Source organism: Mytilus galloprovincialis, chromosome 12, assembly GCF_965363235.1.
Source record: "Mytilus galloprovincialis chromosome 12, xbMytGall1.hap1.1, whole genome shotgun sequence".
NCBI classification, from domain to species: domain Eukaryota; kingdom Metazoa; phylum Mollusca; class Bivalvia; order Mytilida; family Mytilidae; genus Mytilus; species Mytilus galloprovincialis.
The window spans coordinates 52288733-52309353 of record NC_134849.1 but is presented as its reverse complement, the minus strand read 5'-3'; the positions used below and the strand labels follow the sequence as shown (position 1 = coordinate 52309353).

Here is a 20621-nt window from a genome sequence, read left to right as displayed (position 1 = left end):
AGAAATTTTCTACTTACGCCAGACGCACGTTTCGTCTACACAAGACTCATCAGTGACGCTCGAAGCAAAAAAATGTTAAAAGGGCCAAACAAAGTACGAAGTTGAAAAAGGGACAAGAAATGTGAATAAAAACAATGAAATTTAGGTTCAGGTTATACTGTCGTGTTATCATCCAAATTCTCTGTGTATATTTTTGTTCACCTAATTATGCATAAAAATAATATATTTGCAAGTCTTTCATAAACTCAGAATATTTCGGATACTCAAAATGAAACCGGTTGTCATCATTTTGTTTGACTACATCCAGTTAAGGTCACATGAATACTTGATTTCATAGTCTGGATTTCATTATCCATTTCAATCAAATACTATTGATTTTGAACATTAGATTTAAAGTCCTTTTTTGTAATATTAATCTAATCCATGGATTCATTTATCCGTATATATTACAGTACGATTCATTTTTTTGAACAAATAACATGTGACAAACAGCATAATGATAATATTCATTTATTTAGCTATTAATAAAAAATACATGGCTTCAATTTGGGAGGCTGGTTGGTAACTTAGATCATATTCTAAATGCCATGGAAACATGGAAAAATCGATACTTATTCGAAAATATAAACTGCTCTGGCTTATTAGTTCAAAATCTTTCTTATATATTGAAATTATAATATCATAAAATTTATATTTTGTTATATTAAGAAGGATCTATGTAGCACATTTGTAATACGGGGCAAAAATGAAAATAAAGAACACAAAAACAACATTCAACACAAACTTTTGAAATAAAATAACACAAAACAAACGTGAAATAATTGTGATAGCGAAAATCGATCTTGCATACATTTTGTATAACACATTTTGTCTGTCTTTAACGTTCACATAAGAAATGTCTCAAAAGGCATTTTCCCAACGAAACAGTGTGTTTAATTTTACAACATTCTAGTGGATCGTCGTGTCAGAAACCATAAGGACATTTTCTATGCAATTCAACCTTTCGGAAATGATTCTATTCAGAAGTGAATTATTTGTACCCTTACATTTTCATTAATGGTTGAAATAAATATATATAGATCCAAGCAATAATTTCTTTTTACATGAATTAACAATTTGTATTATCATTTACGAAAACTACTTAATTGTGTAATAATGTCAATATACATGGTAATGAAAAAACGGCTCATTAGTCAGTTTGTATCAGTATTACATAAAATTTGTTGTATGAATGACATTAAGGTGGTACCTAACACTACAGGGAGATAACTCTGTAAAGTCAGCTTAACGTTTTAATTACGTTGTGTTGTAAAGGGAATATTAAGCTTCTCAATGATCAAAATTGGTGCTTGTCAAACTGCTATATAACCAGTGTAATTTTTCTGACAAAACAGTTGGTTCAAAATTTTTGAAATTTTTATATTTATGTTAAAGGGTCAAAGTAAATACTTTGACAAAATTTTATGAAAATTAAACGAGCTAAATTAATTTTAGTGAAAGTGTTGGGTACCACCTTAAAACAAGAGCTTCTATCAAATATAAAGTTGAATTGCATGATAACATCTTCCCACTAAAATCATGTTCCTCCATACTGCATATTATTATCCAAGATTTCTAAAATTGAAAATAGTTACTACATTATATATGATTGTATAAGAGAAGGTTATATCAAATAATGCACCAATTAATTTTTCATCAAATTGTAAAACTACAAACAACTACAAACAAACAATGAAATGATGTCGTCTGTTAGGTGATTTTAAAATGTGTTTCTTGGGATACACCATATTATAGAGTCAACATTGCCTTTTTTAACAATATTTTCACAAAGTTTCATTTGGTTATTATATTTAATAATTATATTGTTTAATTAAAACAATAAGTATGTAGTTTATTCAGATTTCCACTTTATATAACAATTTCGTTTTTCTTATATCGTTATTATAAGAAATAACCATACTAACCCTGTTGAAAAATCTTGGTCTGTCCAATATTCCCACTTAATACCTGACGGCTTTATTTGGGGAGGTGTTGGTGGTGGTATGTATTCTAAAAGTATCAATGATAAAATTGACAAAATATTGAACCTAAATTAAACGTCATTTAGTAATGAAAAGAATACAAATGAAAGTACACTATTTGGCTATCATCTAGGAGAGTATATATATAACTAACATCGAAGAATTAAAAAATATCCAATAACTTAACAGTTATAAGAATACAATTTTCCTACTTAAGCATTGGTTCGTAGGTGCTTGATAAATGCCTATATTCGCATCAATTCCGCTGTATTTTAACAAAATAATACATTTGTATAAACACCTTTAAATATCTAGAAAGCGAGATATGACGTTTATGACAATCAGGCAACAGCTAAAAGATAACAATAACTTAAACGACATTGTTGATTAATTCAGTTTAACAATTTTACATTCCTTTACTTCTGTCAAGATTGTGTTAATTAGTCCGAAAATTGGAAAAAAGGTAATTAAACATCGTAATGTGAAAGGATGTTTTTTGTCATTTAAACGGACTTTTGCATTGTTTGATGATTTACCAAGACTATGACAGAGTTGTATAAAAAAAGTAAAATCACAAAAATATTGAACTCCGAGAAAAATCAAAACCGAAAGTTCCAAATCAAATTGCAAAATCAAAAGCTCAAACACATCAAAAGAAAAGATAACAACAGTCATATTCCTAACTTGGTAAAGGCATTTTCTTGTGTAAAAAATGATGGATTGAACCTGGTTTTGTAGCTAGCTCTCACTTGTTTGACAGTAGCATTACATTATATTGACAATGATGCTTCAACACAACACACAAACATAATAGATACACACTATGATATCGATTATAGGGGTACAGCAGTCAACATTATGCTATAATCTTAATTATTAAAACCACACACACAAACAAATAAATATGTAACAAAGAAGCACAAAATGGCATATAGACCGAGCTTAATATTAAACATTAAAGACAAGAACACAAATTTATCATTGCACAATAACACAATGAAGGGATGTATAAGTACAGAGCAACGTCATATATTTATCAAAGAAAAATTTAAAAAAAAAAAGGCTTATAGACAAAATACATAGCCAAAATGAAAGACAAGCAGACATTTTTAGCAATCGCACAATAACGGGATGTGTAAGTACAGAGCCATGATATATGCATCGAGTAACATCAGAAGGCATATAGACAAAGCACAGTAGAAAAAATGAAGACAAAAATACGAGAATATCATAAACAATAGCATAATGAAAGGATGTACAAGTACCAAAGGTATTTTAATCACTATAAAAACAAATATTTAACAAAGAAGCATAAAATTGCATTTATCAAATTTAACAACCGCATTCATTGCTTTCTTACTTTTGAATTTTATTTATTGATATTAAATAGAAAACGAGATATGACGTGTGACAATGAGGCAACAACTAAACGATAACAATAACCAAAATGACATTGTTGAATAACTCATTTTAACGATTAATCATGGTTTGATATCTGTCAATATTGTGTTGAAATAGTCAGAAAAATTCAAAAAAAAATAATTAAGCTAAACATAGTAATGTTAAAGGGTTTGTTATGTAATTTGAGTCATATAATAATTTTACCTCTTTGAGTAAAACTGCATTAGTTCATCTAAAGTGCAATAAAATGATCTGACATTTATATGATTATTAAAAACACTTGATTATTTATTTTTTTATTTAGTAGAAAAATTTTATACCTGTTAAATCAGTCATATTACCGTTTATTACAACTTATTTTAAAGAAGAGGAATATAACTAAGTACACATGTTTTGTCTGTTCATTACAAAACACAACATGTGACAACTGAGCTACACATACTCTACCTTAAACCGATGTAATCTCAGTTGCTCGGAAAGATACTGAAATCCTGTTCCCCAGACGGCATAAGTAAGTACAGACTTAATAATAAATATAATGTGGTAGGTCAAAATCGATGTAAAGATATCGGGAGTATGGTTACAACAATTGGAAAATATCGGTCGTCATCAGTGAAACATATACTCCACAACGGTCAACTTACTCGTGATGGCGTCCTTATTATCTATCAAGGGATGATTTCTTACAAATTTGTGAATAACGTCAACACATGAGACAAAATATTGCATGCAACTGCAACATTCTGTAACTGTAAAGTAAAGGTAGGGAAAAGGGAAAAGGGTAAAAAATATAAGAATCGAAAACCGAATTACAAAATCAGGGTTTTTCCACACGTCACTATGTAATATTGAGAGGATTATCATAAATTTCATTCTTATACCAAAAACGTTGATAAATTTTGATTCTGAAAAAGACTAGCAGGAAAGTATTTACTTACGTGGTTTCGGAGGTGGAGGTGGCGGAGGTAACCGACGACCAGGATCTCTCTCAACCATTGGGTTCCATTTCCATTTCCTTTTACTGAGAATAAGAATATATATATATTCATTTTAATACCTTTTGCCTGTCGGTTTTCAGTAGTCAACACTTCGGTGTTGACATGAATATCAATAATGTGGTTATTTTTATAAATTTCCTGTTTACAAAACTTAAAATTTTCGAAAAACTAAGGATTTTCTTATCCCAGGCATAGATTACCTTAGCCGTATTTGGCACAACTTTTTGGAATTTTGGATCCTCAATGCTCTTCAACTTTGTACTTGTTTGGCTTTACAAATATTTTGATATGAGCGTCACTGATGAGTCTTATGTAGACGAAACGCGCGTCTGGCGTACTAAATTATAATTCTGGTATCTTTGATAACTATTTACACCACTGGGTCGATGCAACTGCTCGTGGAAGTTTCGTCCCCGAGGGTATCACCAGCCCAGTAGTCAACACTTCGGTGTTGACATGAATATCAATAATGTATTCATTTTTATAAATTTCCTGTTTACAAAACTTAGAGACGACATCAAAAGTTCAATGTAGGATAAAAAACTTAATTCACATAGTTTTTTCACTGACCCACCCACCCCCCTCTTAACTTAATTTGGGAAAAATTGATTTACCAATAGAGATATATGTAAAAATTGATTTTAGATATACAAAACTTGCAGAATTTTAACCCCCCACCCCCAAACTATTTGATTTAAGTTTTTTATCCTACATCGATCTTTTGATGTCGTCCCTTAGAATTTTCGAAAAACTAAGGATTTTCTTATCCCAGGCATAGATTACTTTAGCCGTATTTAGCACAACTTTTTGGAATTTTGGATCCTCAATGCTCTTCAACTTTGTGCTTGTTTGGCTTTATAAATATTTTGATATGAGCGTCACTGATGAGTCTTATGTAGACGAAACGCGCACTAAATTATAATCCTGGTACCTTTGATAACTATTTAAACAGTAATGATAGACAAAAAAGCTGACATGTCTTTATTTTCCGTCTAACCTTTTAACTTAATTTTTCAACAATGTCTGATAAAAAAACTAAATAGCCAAAATTAAAATGAATGTTTAACAACCTTTATTTTCAGATATTTTGTATTTCTATGTGTCTATTAAAAGACCATATTGCTTTCTGCTTGTTTCAGTTGTTTGGTTGCTGTTATATTGGACCCTTTCAACAGATGTTCTTTTATTCATATTGTTGATGGTGTATTTGTCAATGCCATTTAAGTGCTTTGTACAAAAACACTATATACCTTAACTGCTAAAATTGACTGAATCAATTCAAAGTAGTAGGTTATTATCAAAACTGACGCTCATAATTTTCATTATAATAACATGATTCATTACAATTCTCTTTCTATACTTACGGTCTTCGTTTGCAGGCTGCTAATAACTTTGTCCAGTTAACGCCTGTCAATATCCAGAATAACAGAAGACCAAGTAGTGCAAGCAGAATTAACATTAAAAAGGTGAACCATGCAACATTTTTAGAATCTTCCCAAAATGTAATGAATCTATCTGTAGTTGTGCTTGGCGTAGTAGTAGTATATTCTGACACTATTACAGCGATACCAGCAGTGTCGGTCAATCCTCCGCTATCTGTTACCGTTGCAGTAAAAGACAAGGCAGTTCCCGCATAGAAATCCGGATTTAATGACTGGATAAGATAAATGTCTCCGCTGTCACTGACTTCGAAATAATTTTTACCCAAACCAGTCTGATCTAACGAAAACGTCGTTGTTCCTGGATGAAAACGTAAAAATAATTAAAACATGGTACTAAACTAAAAGGAATCTTCTTACCCTAACATTAAGCTTAGGAAATGACAAAAGCTAATTCAACCAATATACACATGAAATTTACGTAGAGAAGAAAACGCTTGTACTGCAAAACAGTAATATATGTAACTGATGTCAATATTTAATTTTACATATGTGCATGTATTTCCAATCACGATTGCCTGAAAAGAGGGTTACTGCTTAAAAGGAAGCCATTAAACCAAGAGTGTCAATTCTGAAGTTGAAATAGTGCGTTCGTAAACTTTATGGAGACCATAAAGAGTTGGTTAACCGTTAAGGATTATCCGTTGCACAGATGATAGCGGATACTTCCAAATGTCGTTACTACATTCCCGCAATCCCGATCAGTTTTAACCCGAATGTGACCTAACTTATTAATTTGTAACCGGGTTTGTACTAACATGTAGAGCAGGATATGCTTACCCTTACGGAGCATTTAAGATAAATCCATTTTTTGTAGGGGTTTATGTTTCCGTGTTTATTTTTCTATGTTGTGTACTATCTTTTATTCTTCGTCTTTTTTAACCATGGCGTTGTTATTTCTTTACGACTTTGGAGCTTGAATGTGCCTTTGATATCTTTTACCTCTTCCTTGAAATGAAACACAATTGTCTAAGCGGAATCCCTTCAAACAAATGAATTTACTCACCATCAGCTGTTTTTATAATCCTATGCTTATTATAAAATTCAAATGCTACATCTATGAATAAACAAGTCATATCTAGCTTGTCAATTTTGTTCCGATGAATATTGTTTGGCCGTTGTAATTAAAAGCACATACAGTCAGGGTGGTTTCATTTTATTGAGAAAAGTTATTCAAAATAAAACTTTGGAACACCTTTCAACTAGCCAATTAAAGTATAGATTATTATAGAACATACATGTGATGAAATCATTGTCTATATAAAGAACATATAATTGTTTTAAAAGAAACATAATCATAGGTATCAGCTTAAACTTCAATACAACCTATTTGATATACTGTTTTCGAAGAAGAAACCATGTCACAAAACCTAAAAAAAAGATATTTTGAGTAAAGCTAGCAATATAGGTAATACGTTTTTCTCAAAAACTTTGTTTACACAAAACAAAAAATAATAATTTTACCGTAAACACCAGCATCACCATCAGTTGCAGCAAGTACATCTCCAGTGAGAATTTTTCCAATGTTATCATTGGCATTAGCATAAAAGGCGTAGTTATCTTTACTAAAGATCGGTGTGTTGTCATTGATATTGCTCAACGTGACTTGTAATGTTGCTGTATCTTGCAAAACGCCGTCACTGACGTTGACGTTACATTGGATCGTGGTTGACGTGGTAATACTGGCAGCGTCGGTATCATAATCAGCAGCCAATGAAATCTGACCAGTAGAAGCACCGATTGAAAATTCAGTACAATCTATTGAATACAATAGAGCATCTGCATCCGGGTCGTTTACTTCAAAACTAGGTATACCGATGATTGAACCAGCCTGAAATATTGTCAGTAGTATTAAATTAAGGAAGGGTAGTTAAAAAAATATAGATTAGACTTATGGTTATTTAGGAAATTAAACTTGTCAGTTGTATCTTATCAGATCAATAAAGTTTAGTTACAGAAGAAGTATTGTTTGAAATGATTGTTGGGTAGGAAAATCAACTTGTCAGATAATGAACAGTATACTCAAGGACGGCGGTGCGTTCTCCTTGATATATTGCATCATATGTAATATCAATTTGAATGGTTTTTGATTTGTTTTAACATACATATAAATAAAGATGAGTAATGTTTTGAATACTGAATATTAAACTAAAATAGCCACCAAATATGATGTCAAACCAAACCTTTTTGCAAAAGGAATTATAGTTCTTGTATAGTGAATTCTTATGCAATCATTTGTTTCTTACACTTATTGTCTAAAAACTTCTTACAGTTGCTACTTACTAATCCCTCATTTCCACTGATGGAATATGAATTTTGTATAAACACTGGCGCCTCATTAACGTTTGTTACAGTAATCTGTATAAGTTCAGAATCACTTTCTTGTCCATCTGACACAGTAACTGTTATATCTGCTGTTTTGTCCGTGAATGACTCGTAGTCGATGGTGTTTGTTGTTGACGTTGTTATAAGGCCGGCTATACAAACAGAATAAGCAAAACTAGTAAAAGATTGACATATGGTCGGTCATAATTAATTAAATGGGTCTTAAATATAATGATAAAGTAACGATGATGATGAAAATGATGATGAAAATGATGATGATAATGATGATAATGATGATATAATATCCAGCGACAAATTAATATGCATATTCTGGACGATAACATATTAATGTTATATGAACATGTACCCTGCTTTGTACGAGACCGACACGCTGAGCTAGATTTTATAATGTGCTAGTTCACAAGGTAACAGCCCGTTGGGAAACATGTCAACTTACCAACCTACCGGAACTCATTATTCTAACTCCTTAATGTCGCGTGTGAAAGGAGAAGTAGCAAATAACAATGTAAAGTATTTTTGTAGACCCGGGTTTAAACCCACGTCCGCCCGTACTCGAGTCGAACCACGGTACCACGGTCAAATATAATGAATGATGCATGTTATTTGAACTGAGTAAGTGTATCTCCCTCATGCAAAGCTCTGATTCCTTTCACGGATTTGGCTATACTTTTTGGACCTTTTGGATTATAACTCTTCATCTTTTATATAAGCTTTGGATTTCAAATATTTTGGCCACGAGCATCACTGAAGAGACATGTATTGTCGAAATGCGCATCTGGTGCAACAAAATTGGTACCGTTAATTTTATTACCAATGAAATATTTTCACTACCACTGTGTTGTTACTATACCTGGACTAATGAGATATAAACTAAACATTAATGTTATGCTTCCTTTATTTTTAAATATATACATTCGGCTGACATCTTTTATTTTTAATATGGTACAGAAATTATGTATCATTTAGAATCAATTTAGGTTTAGCAGTATCATATTATGCTCACCACTGTCATTTGACCAATGGCATTTGACCATGGTATGTTTTTCGCCTTAGACATTCGATACCTTTAACATTAAAACAATTTGAAATCGGTTTCTCCATATAATTATGTATGTAAGTATTCACATGAAAACGTTATGTTTTCTAAATAATTCTTCTTGTACATGTTGTAGTGTCACCTTTTTCTTGGTAAATTGGTGCTGTTTTTTTTTTTGTATCTCCAACAGTGTATAAAAATAATTAAAAGGTATAAATATTGTACCGTAGCCTAATTACATTAAAAAAAGTCAAATCTTTGAACGCAAGGAACTGTATCTCTCCATTTTTGCTCCAAATATGAACTGATATAGTTTCATAGTATATTTACTTACTGTTTGAGTTAATTACAAAATAATTTGCAAAAAGTCCCGGCACAAATGCACCTGTGTAGGTGTGAGTATCTAAGGAATTCTGATCTGAAACTGACACTTGGTAAACTGATGCCCCTAAAGCCTCGTTCTCTGCTACTGAAACTGGTGTTCCTATTGGAAGGTTGTCTATCACAGGGGCGTGGTTTATATCTATAAAACACATTTTTATATTATAATGAAATAAAGAGTGAGTGATCAATGCCTACCGTCATTTTTTAATTACAAACTGTATTCAATTTGAGTGATTCCTAATTGCATATTATAGTTTGGTTTTTTTTTTTTTTTCATTTTCCAAACACATTTTATTTTAGAAACGGCACCATCTCATTTTGTTTTGCATCGATGATAAATGTATTATACAATTGCCCAAAGCAATATAAAGTGTACTGCATACTTTTCAAACTATTCAAACTATTTCAAACTATCTTGATATCTATATCACTAATGGAAAGCTGAATACTAAAATTTATGATAAAAGGGATGATTTTTCATTTCCTATCGTTAATTATCCGTTTTTAGATGGTGACGTTCCCTTGTCACCATCTTACGGTGTTTATATATCTCAACTTGTACGATTCGCTCGTGTATGTAACAATGTTTTAGATTTTAACGAGAGAAATTTATGTATTACTGAAAAATTATTACACCAGGGTTTTCGATATCACAAACTAGTCAAAACATTTACTAAATTTTATCATCGGTATAAAGACATTATTCGTAAATATAGCTCAACATGCAGACTTTTAATACGTTCAGGTATTTCACATTCAATTTTTTATGGTAATATTCTTTATAAAGCACAAAGGTGTCAGTATTCACCTCAGAAACTTACAAAACCTTTGAATAGACTTATTAAGAAGGGATATAATTACGATACTGTTGTCAAGTCATTAAAGATTGCATATTTTGGCGTTAATATTGAGTCACTGATAAGGTCTTTGCATCGGAACTAAACACATTTATTCTAAAAACAGTTGTTGGCATGACACGGGTTATGTTCTTCTCATATATGTTATGATGGTATGATACTAAACCCCTAACGGGAAGGATTGTGCCTGATGTTCATATGATGAAATCATAATCTTTCAGTCAGTTTAGTTGAAGTCTGGAGCTGGCATGTCAGTTAACTGCTAGTAGTCTGTTGTTATTTATGTATTATTGTCATTTTGTTTATTTTCTTTGGTTACATCTTCTGACATCAGACTCGGATTTCTCTTGAACTGAATTTTAATGTGCGTATTGTTATGCGTTTACTTTACTACATTGGTTAGAGGTATAGGGGGAGGGTTGAGATCTCACAAACATGTTTAACCCCGCCGCATTTTTGCGCCTGTCCCAAGTCAGGAGCCTCTGGCCTTTGTTAGTCTTGTATTATTTTAATTTTAGTTTCTTGTGTACAATTTGGAAATTAGTATGGCGTTCATTATCACTGGACTAGTATATATTTGTTTAGGGGCCAGCTGAAGGACGCCTCCGGGTGCGGGAATTTCTCGCTACATTGAAGACCTGTTGGTGACCCTCTGCTGTTGTTTTTTATTTGGGCGGGTTGTTGTCTCTTTGACACATTCCCCATTTCCATTCTCAATTTTATTTCCTGTTTTAGACACATGTTTCTGGAATAACCGTCATCATAAACATGTTCACTCAGTAAAAAAGTTTTAGAATTAAAACAAATTAAATGTATACACATATTTTCAGAACTACCAGTAAATGAGTGAAAAAAATGCCAGTTGTCGATATTTAAACATCTTAAAGGTGCAGTGTTCTGAGGATATAGTGTTCGTACCAGCTATAGTTATTGTTAGTATACGAGGTCCGACTTGGGTGTAGCTGTCGTTGACATAAACATTACAGTCATAGCCTGTCACTGTTGACCCTGTCAAATCGGCATTTGATACAACAGCCCCAGCTAAAATTATAAAGAACATATTGTGATAATTTGCATTAATAAACACTGCTTATTCTGCTCATTTTAAATATGAATCTACAGTGAAACAATATATGAATTATGACAATCGATGGATATGGAGGTACCTTTACATGGAACAATATCCAATCTACTGTAAAAACAAATATTTAAGATAACAAAATGTTCGCTTCAGATTTTACATTTTAACGCGACTACAGTTACATTAGTAATGTCCGATGTTATTTGTTATGAATGATACTTAAACAGATCGGGACCACTACCTTATATGGAAATGCATAAATTAGCATACTTATGTTCTCGCACATGTAATTGTTTATTTACATGTGACGCAATTTAGTTTTACCTAGGTTTTTGACCAATCCACTAGATGAGTCACAATGCATGATGGACTACTACGTGTTTACAATCAACCAAGAACACGTGTTATTTACTGAAATACAACACATTTTTTCGTGTTATGCGGGATTCACAATTTTGCTTAGTTTTTCATTTTGTGTATCCTCATTTATAGTTCGTGATATAAAGTACTACGTCCATGCTCAGATTAACGAAGAGTTGTTTCTATGCGAAGAAAAAAGGGTTTGAATTACCCGATATATAGCCATTAACGTGTTTGATGATGGCACAGAGATTTCATGTATTTGTCCACCAGAAGCAACGAGACAACAGCGAAAAAACACAATTACCCATGAGACAAACTTACTGGTGTAAAGTAAGCCGTCGATAACAGCCGGTGCTGATATTCAAGAGTACAGCAATGTTCGTATAGATAATTAAAGGCAAATGTGGGATCCTTGAATTTTGTGTTCGTAAAAAAGGCGAAAGAAATATTTACATACATGGCAGTGTTAACAAAATCTATAAGTATTTTTGTTGGTCACATTTCAGTATATGGGACTTCTAAACTGTTACCTTTTTTTTAAGGTAGTGAAATCAGCAACTGCAGTTTCAGTTTGTTCGTTTTTTAACGGTCTCGGACATTTGCCAAACTGAATAAAATCATTACAGCTGATTTCTTAAACCTGCAAAGTACAACTTTGGTTGGCTTGCTTGCTTTGTTTGTATAGTTGTTTATACAAACTTTGAAAATAAGATTGACACCTGTAAACAATATATATATATATATATATATATATATATATATATATATAGGCATAGTTTAACTTGTATATTTTATATTTTGTACAATATACAAACAAAGCAAGCAAGCTAACCAAAGTTTTGCTCCACATGCATTAGGAAATAAGCTGTAATGATTTTATCCATATGTATGTGCGACAAGGTGGAAAATTTGATATGTTTTGTAAAAATTGCAGCGTTGGATCTATAATAAAAAAGAAGATGTGGTATGATTGCCAATGAAACAGCTATCCACAAGAGACCAAAATGACACAGAAATTAACATTTATAGATCACCGTACGGCCTTCAACAATGAGCAAAGCCCATACCGCATAGTCAGCTATAAAAGTCCCAGATATGACAATGTAAAACAATTCAAACGAGAAAACTAACGGCCTTAATTATATAAAAAAAATGAACGAAAAACAAATATGCAACACATAAACAAACGGTAACCACTGAAATACAGGCTCCTATACAATATATATATTTTTGATGGGATAGATTTCTTGTCCTTTTATATATTTAATTGGGCCGGGTTTTTTTGGGTTTTTTTTGTTTTTTTTTTTTTTGGATTGTTTTACACAAGTAATTTTTGGGTCTTTAATAGCTTACTTTTCAGCATTGGACCTATGACTGCTTACTTTACTAAATTATGTCTTTGTTGGAAAGATGTCTCATTTGGCACCCATACCTCATCTTCTTATTTCTATATACAAAGCACGTTTTAGAAAAAAAATAATAGGTAATATGGCACCCACTATGATCCAGAGACTTTTAATATTGGAGATATTTTACATATATCAACAGGACAGCAGCCGAACGATAAAAAAACTTCTGAGGTATATTTTCTGATAAAATTAGCAACAAACGGATATTATCGATGGATGAAACTATAAAAAATGTATTGAGCTATATACCGTACCCGCTCAGTGGCGGATCCAGGGGGCGGGGGTTCCGGGGGATGGACCCCCTTTTTTTGGACGATCAGTGCATATGGATGGGGACATGTAGTTGGAACCCACTCCCCTTTTGTCCAGGGTTAGGACCCCCATTTTTAAAATGGCTGGACCCGCCCCTGCCGCTTTCATAACACTTCTTTTTAGCATACTGAATATTATGATGTTCTTACTATTAGTTCAGGGCCTGATAAAAAAAATACACATTCAGTACAGAAAGAAGTGTTTCAATGAAAGTTTCGTGTTTTTCTAGGCAGACATGATTTTGCAATGACATTATACAGGTTTAAAAGAGCTCAAATGATTTTCTTACTGGACAGTGGTCACTTCATTGGATATTTCACTGTGTCATGTCGTGAAATTAATGCAGGTTCAATTCATAACAATGCACAAAACCGGTTCAACTACTTTTGCAAGGCGAAAAAGAAAGTCGAATCGTGAAGCCAATAAACAATATTTTTTTAATCTGAGCATGCAAATTGAAGATTACGTTATATATTTTACATTAAATATATTTGCAGAATAAAAACTTTGGTAATGAGAGTCCCAGACAATATATTAATTGACTGTTTTCCCACTAATTCCACGTGTTTTAAGTAGTAGTTTACTCGTAGTAGCCCACAATGCATTGTAGTTCATTGAGTCGATTGGTCAGTTTTTCAAGGCCATATTGGCCTTGTGTTTTGGAAATTACTATGCAAATATATTCTGACGTCAGAAAATCTAGAGTTCTCGACCTGTTAAATAAATATCATGTTATTTGTGATGAATAATACTTCACTAAGTATCATGTTATTTGTTACGAATAATTCTTCACTTAGTATCATGTTATTTGTTATGAATAATACTTCACTAGGTATCATGTTATTTGTTATGAATAATACTTCACTAAGTATTATGTTATTTATTATGAATCATACCTCACTAAGTATCATGTTATTTGCTATGAATAATACTTCACTTAGTATCATGTTATTTGTTATGAATAATATTTCACTAAGTATCATGTTATTTGCTATGAATAATACTTCACTAGGAATCATGTTATTTGTGATGAATAATACTTCACTAAGTATCATGTTATTTGTTATGAATAATGCTTCACTAAGTATTATTCATAACAAATAACATCAAACGTAACTAATATAACTGCATCCGATAAAACATTTGATAAATAATGCTTCTTTCGAAATGGTAAAGACCGAAATGTAACTATAATTGATCAATTATTAGCTTTCAATGTCCGTTTAACGCTTCTTTCGTGATAAACTATTTGTCTTCATGTACTATTTTTATTTTAAATATGTTGTTATAGCGACACTATGTGTTATCCCCTTGTACTATATTTCCGGGGGCTTTTATAGCTGACTATGCGGTATGGGCTTTGCTCATTGTTGAAGGCCGTACGGTGACCTATAAATGTTAATGTCTGTGTCATTTTGGTCTTTTGTGGATAGTTGTCTCGTTGGCAATCATACCACATCTTCTTTTTTATATTCTATTTATGAACAATGTAATAATGTAGCGTTTATCAAAAGATGTAAACATCATAGTTTTGATAATAAAAAAAAATTGAACCTGACGACCGTTTTATCTTCAGCAATGTTCCTGGCTGCCTTATAACAGTTAAGTTATATAGTATACATATGCATGAATTAAATGGGAAATGCAATGTTGTGATATACTAGGGAAAGATGATTTTTGGTATTGTGTGGCTGGTCTGTATGTACATGTATCTAGAACTTCTTAAATAATTGGGTGGTTAAGCGACAAGTTTTGCATCAAGAACAATACTGTTGTGTCAACTTTTCCATCTCATACTTACAGTTGTGAATAATAAATGAACCGCCTGCCGGTATACAGTCCATACTATAAAACAACTGATCATTTTCCTGGTCGCTAACACTGACATTGAAGACAATAGTTCCAATGGATACAGCTGTTGTTGATACTGTTATCTGATCTATAAAATGCGTTATTAATAAAAGCTTATTAATGCGACAGTAACTTACCGATGTTCAAATCTCGTTACTCGATAACGGTGAGACAAATCAAGGTTCAAAAAAATAAAACTGAGAGAATTGCATGTACTCTAAAAGTAACGAGACTAAGTGCATAGATAAGGTAATCGTTTCTTGCTATGCGATCACCACATGGAAAGCAAATCACGCGTGTTAACTTTACACGGATTCGTAACGGTTATTCATGCATTAAACACCTACAAATCCTTGTAGAGGTTGGTGGGGGATCATGATACCTTGCTATATGTCAAATTTTTGTAGCCTTTTAATACGTATCAATCTATTTTTTCTATTTTTGAAACCAATGATAGTGACAGAATTAGTTTAATTGGCTGAAAAGTATGCTTGCAAAAATTACCAAGCTACTCAAGTCCAAGATATTTTTTTATTATTAATATAAATTACGGACACAATCATATATTGTTAAGGGCATATGATACAGTTTTGATTCCGTATTTACAGTTTTCATAAAAATTTCCAAATAGACTAAGTTTTACCTGTAGTGATTAAATCAAATATGCAATCAAAAATATACCTTCATGTGCACTTTTTGAGTAAAATGAGGTCGAAATTTTGTATATTAAATTTGCTCAAAATTCGGATTTGTGGCCGTATTTTCCCTTTCGAAAGAAAGACATAACTTTTTTTTGTTTTTAAAGATAAACACAAATTGTTTTTTGTTAAATAATTTGTAATTTCTTTATTTTATAAGTATCCTAAAAATTTATACATTTTTTATTCAGGAATAACTTATATTTATCAAATGTTCATTACTGTAGGAAAGAAAAGCATAATTTTTTGCTGAATATTTATCAAATTTAAAACAAATTGCAGTATTTACGTTTTCATGAAAATCGGCACACATAATCTTCTCGCGTTACCAAATTAAATGACGTTTTAAAAAAGAGGGGTCCATGAACTGGTTTTCAAGTTCAATGAGTTTGAATGATAAAAATCAGTCGATAACTGAATCTTTTCCCGATAAGTCATATTTTGACGTCGCGAAAATAACAATTTACGTTAGCAACGTCATTACCTCCCCTGTAACTGTATCGTATGCCCTTAAACTCTTATGGAATACATGTTTCATATGAAATTGTGTTACTATATCATGTATATGTTATCAGCATAATCCCGTCATTTTTCCTCGTTCATGTGTTACTCTAGAATTACGACATACGACACATCAACTTGCTTTACTTGTGATTTGCAATACTACAATTATTAACATTGACAAAGATATCTCACCTTTATAATTCCAACTCCTTTTTGTTGAAATTTAGTTTACCAAGTAAAGTATTGTTGGTTTTTCTTTGTCTGTTCTCCTGGTGTTTTTTTTTTCGTTTTTTTTTTTGGGGGGGGGGGTGTCATGGTAGGCTGCTTTTTAATCATTTGAAATTATGTAACGATAGAAAGGTCTAAAATTCGATTGATGCTGTAGTTAAATACATTTTATAACTGTGCCAGATCAATTAACTCCCCTGAAAAAAGTAGTACTTTCATTAATTAGATATAGGAAAATGTAGTGCGAGTGCCAATGAGACAACTCTCCATCCAAATAACAATTTATAAAAGTAAACCATTCTAGGTCAATGTACGGTCTTTAACACGAAGTCTTGGCTCACACCGAACAACAAGTTATAAAGGGATAAATATTACTAGTGTAAAATCATTCAAACGGGAAACCCAACGGTTTAATCTGTATAAAAAATAAGAAACGAGAAACACGTTTAAATTACATAAACAAACGACAACTAATGTACATCAGATTCCTGACTTAGGACAGGTCTAAAAATATTTACTTTGTAAATTATCAAACGACGGTTGTTGGTTTCTGGTGATATATACAGTAAAACCCTTCGTGTCGACGTCTTTGGTATCTGTACATTCGATAACTAGATTATACAGGTTAGCAGTGTCGTAATCTAACCCAGGTTGGTCTTTTACAAAAATTCCATATTCTACAAACAGAATGAAATCTATATTCCATCTAATAATAATCATTAAAAAGAAGATGTGGTGTAACCTATACTTGTTCATTTCTGTGTCATTTGGTCTCTTTTGGAGGGTTGTATCATTGGCAATCATTCCACATTTTCTTTTTTATATATAGATAGCGTATGATGTTTTGAGTACAACAGTATGAAACAAAAACATAAATTAGGTTTGCAAGCACAAACACTAACAGCCTCAAGATAACAACAACATCCCTTTTAACTCATCTTTGCCGATTGAATTGTTAACATTTCAACATAACATTCTTTGAACTCAAATTCGCTTTGGTAAATGTTGGAATTTGAAGGGGAAAATCTTAACGTTGGTTTATATTATCACATAATTTAGTACTTTGTGTTCTTTTACATATAGTTTTAGTATATATATATACGGCAAATCAAGCAAAACATGACTTTGAAAACACTATATGATATAAAAAAAATCCTTTACAGTGTGAAGCATAATTGAAAATTAAACTTTTAGGACAAAGCTTTATATATCTTATCATAAGATATGTTTTAAAAAGAACAAAATCGTTCAAGGTCTGAAACCGCCTGTTAATTGCTATGAGTATTACTTTTTTTCAAATGAAACATGCACTTTTTTTTTATATATTACATAATATTTTTTTCGATAAATGAGACGTTCTTATGTAGTGAGAAAGGCCTATATTGTATTACAAATGTTTTTTGTTTAAAGACGGTATGGTCATTTGCTAAAACGCTGTTAACATTAACAAAACACTTCTTACCAGCAGTTCCAGATATAAATTTTATGAAAAACTTTGTATTTGCATCTGCTGGCGTAGAGGCCCCAGTGACTTCACATGTGACAAAGTCTCCGGCGGAGGCATCTGTTACATTAATGGCAAATAACTCTGTTTCTATAACTAAAGCTTCGTTGATTGTAGCCGTTGCAGAAGCCATGTTATGAATCACGGGTGGCTGTAGAAAAAAAACAAAAGTCAGTCGTTTAGATACCGAACACAAAGGAAATTCAATAACTCTAAGGGGGAAGTCGATTAAACCTGAGAAAACCAAACGATTGGCTTTGTAAAACAACGGAACGACTAGAAAACAACTGTTGAATTCCTGACTTGTACAGCCATTTTCCAAAATTCAATTGTGGGTTAATCCTGGTTTTATAGCTAGCTAAACCTGTCTTTTGTTTGACGGTGTGTATAGTTCCACAAAATTGACAAATTTGCAAAACACTATAAAATTATAAGCTAAGTACTTGAATAAACTACTTAACATTGGTTTATATTATCACCTAATTTAGTCATTCTAAATATTTCAACTTTAAGTGTAAATGTGCAAGCGTTTGTTCTCTTTTATGATACATATATACAAAAATTAACGCAAAAGATTACTGTGAAAACACTATATAAATAGCATAAAACATCATTAACAGTCTGAAGTGTAATAGAAAATTAGAGCTTAAGACAAAGCCCGTCACTTGCATTTGTATACGACTGTCAGATACCTCGTCAATGTTTTATTAAGGTGGTACCCAACACTTTGACTAAAATTTAATTGTCTCGTTTAATTTTCATAAAATTTTGACAAAGTATTTACTTTGACCCTTTAACAAAACTATAAAAATTTCAAAAATTTTGAACCAACCGTTTTGTCAGAAAAATTACACTGGTTATATAGCAATTTGACAAACACCAATTTTGATCATTGAGAAGCTTGATATTCCCTTTACAACACAACATAATTAAAACGTTTAGTTGACTTTACAGAGTTATCTCCCTGTAGTGTTATGTACCACCTTAAGTAGTATCTGAGTATTTGTCAGTGTTGCTCGCATATATGATAGTCTCTCTTATATCGATTCCCTACTTGTTGAGTACAGGGGCGATTAACAGCTTAGAATTGGATATAAAACTCTACTCAATGTGATAACTTATTTACTGGTTTTGCACATAATTATTCTTGACTTGGTGGTAGATACGTTTTTCCGATGTTTTGCTCTGGAAATGTACGCAGTTATACTCCACTAGCGGAATCCGTCACATTTAATTAAGATACGACAATGTACCAAAATAGTCTATGTATACTTACATTGTTGGTCACTGTGACTTTCACTGTTCCAGTGTCTGAATGGCCACATGTATCAGTTACCCGGAAGTTCATTGTGTGCGTTCCAATGGACAAAATCTGAGCAGTTCTCAATTCCACTGTAAGACATGCAAAAATATTCGTACGAAACTTAAAGGTTTCAAATAAAGACAGTTCAAACATTTGTAAGGGTAAACATGCTAAGAATTCATTTTGATTATACATGTGTGTCATCTGGGCATACATTTATTTATTAAAGCAGATTCTAAGAATACATTTTTGTTTGAGCCAAAGTATTTAACAGAAGGTTGGTTAAATTTATGCACATAATACAACTTTGAAAGAGCAATGCTAATATCATTTTAAACTATTTGCCCGATTACATAATCGGGTTTCTTTTTAAGTATCTCTAAATTGAGCAGGTGAATTAAATTTGCATTAGAACTAAAACAATGCTGCATTCTCTAATAAAGTCCATCTTTCAGGTTGACATTTGCTTTTGCTTACATGTTGTCGAACTAAAGGTGAAATATGCAGTTGATGTTGTCATAGTTGTGGTAAGTGTGTCTGAAATGTCGGCATCCGAAACCGTCAATGTAATAACTAAAGTATTTGTTGCAACATCATCATTGTAGTTGAGGGTTAATGTCGTAGCTAAATTGGTTATGGATGGCGAATTTCCTGAAAAGAAAATTCAATAATTGTACTCGTCTTTTAAGGAAAATTGCAGGATCAAGTTATTGATTTGACTTCCTTTAACGTCACGCATCAAATATCTAACTACCAATGCATACACTTTTAGGAGAAAACATGATTATGATAAACTACAAAAGTAGGTACTGTTTTTAATTTATATAAGTATGTAAATTTTGTTAACTCATATACACATGATACATAATTACTCTGTTTAAATTAC

At 32.0% G+C, this 20621-nt stretch overlaps 1 protein-coding gene across 2 annotated transcripts in view; it reads right to left on the bottom strand.

Annotated features, from left to right (window-relative positions):
* Positions 1–496: 496 nt before the first annotated feature.
* The window catches only part of LOC143054199 (cadherin-87A-like), a 28567-nt gene continuing 8442 nt past the window's right edge, over positions 497–20621 (bottom strand). Inside the window, exons 6-19 of one of the 2 annotated variants that reach the window (XM_076227127.1) lie at positions 20213–20386; positions 19709–19824; positions 18391–18583; positions 17447–17605; positions 15449–15586; positions 11401–11523; positions 9576–9764; positions 8143–8336; positions 7324–7690; positions 5785–6160; positions 4361–4443; positions 3627–3654; positions 1965–2049; positions 497–1614 (exon numbers count right to left, since the gene is read on the bottom strand). In XM_076227127.1, coding sequence (XP_076083242.1) covers positions 2001–2049; positions 3627–3654; positions 4361–4443; positions 5785–6160; positions 7324–7690; positions 8143–8336; positions 9576–9764; positions 11401–11523; positions 15449–15586; positions 17447–17605; positions 18391–18583; positions 19709–19824; positions 20213–20386 — 2189 coding nt within the window. In that variant the 3' untranslated portion in view covers positions 497–1614; positions 1965–2000. The remainder of the gene's footprint in view (positions 1615–1964; positions 2050–3626; positions 3655–4360; positions 4444–5784; positions 6161–7323; positions 7691–8142; positions 8337–9575; positions 9765–11400; positions 11524–15448; positions 15587–17446; positions 17606–18390; positions 18584–19708; positions 19825–20212; positions 20387–20621) is intronic. The other variant, XM_076227125.1, reaches the window with a different exon arrangement.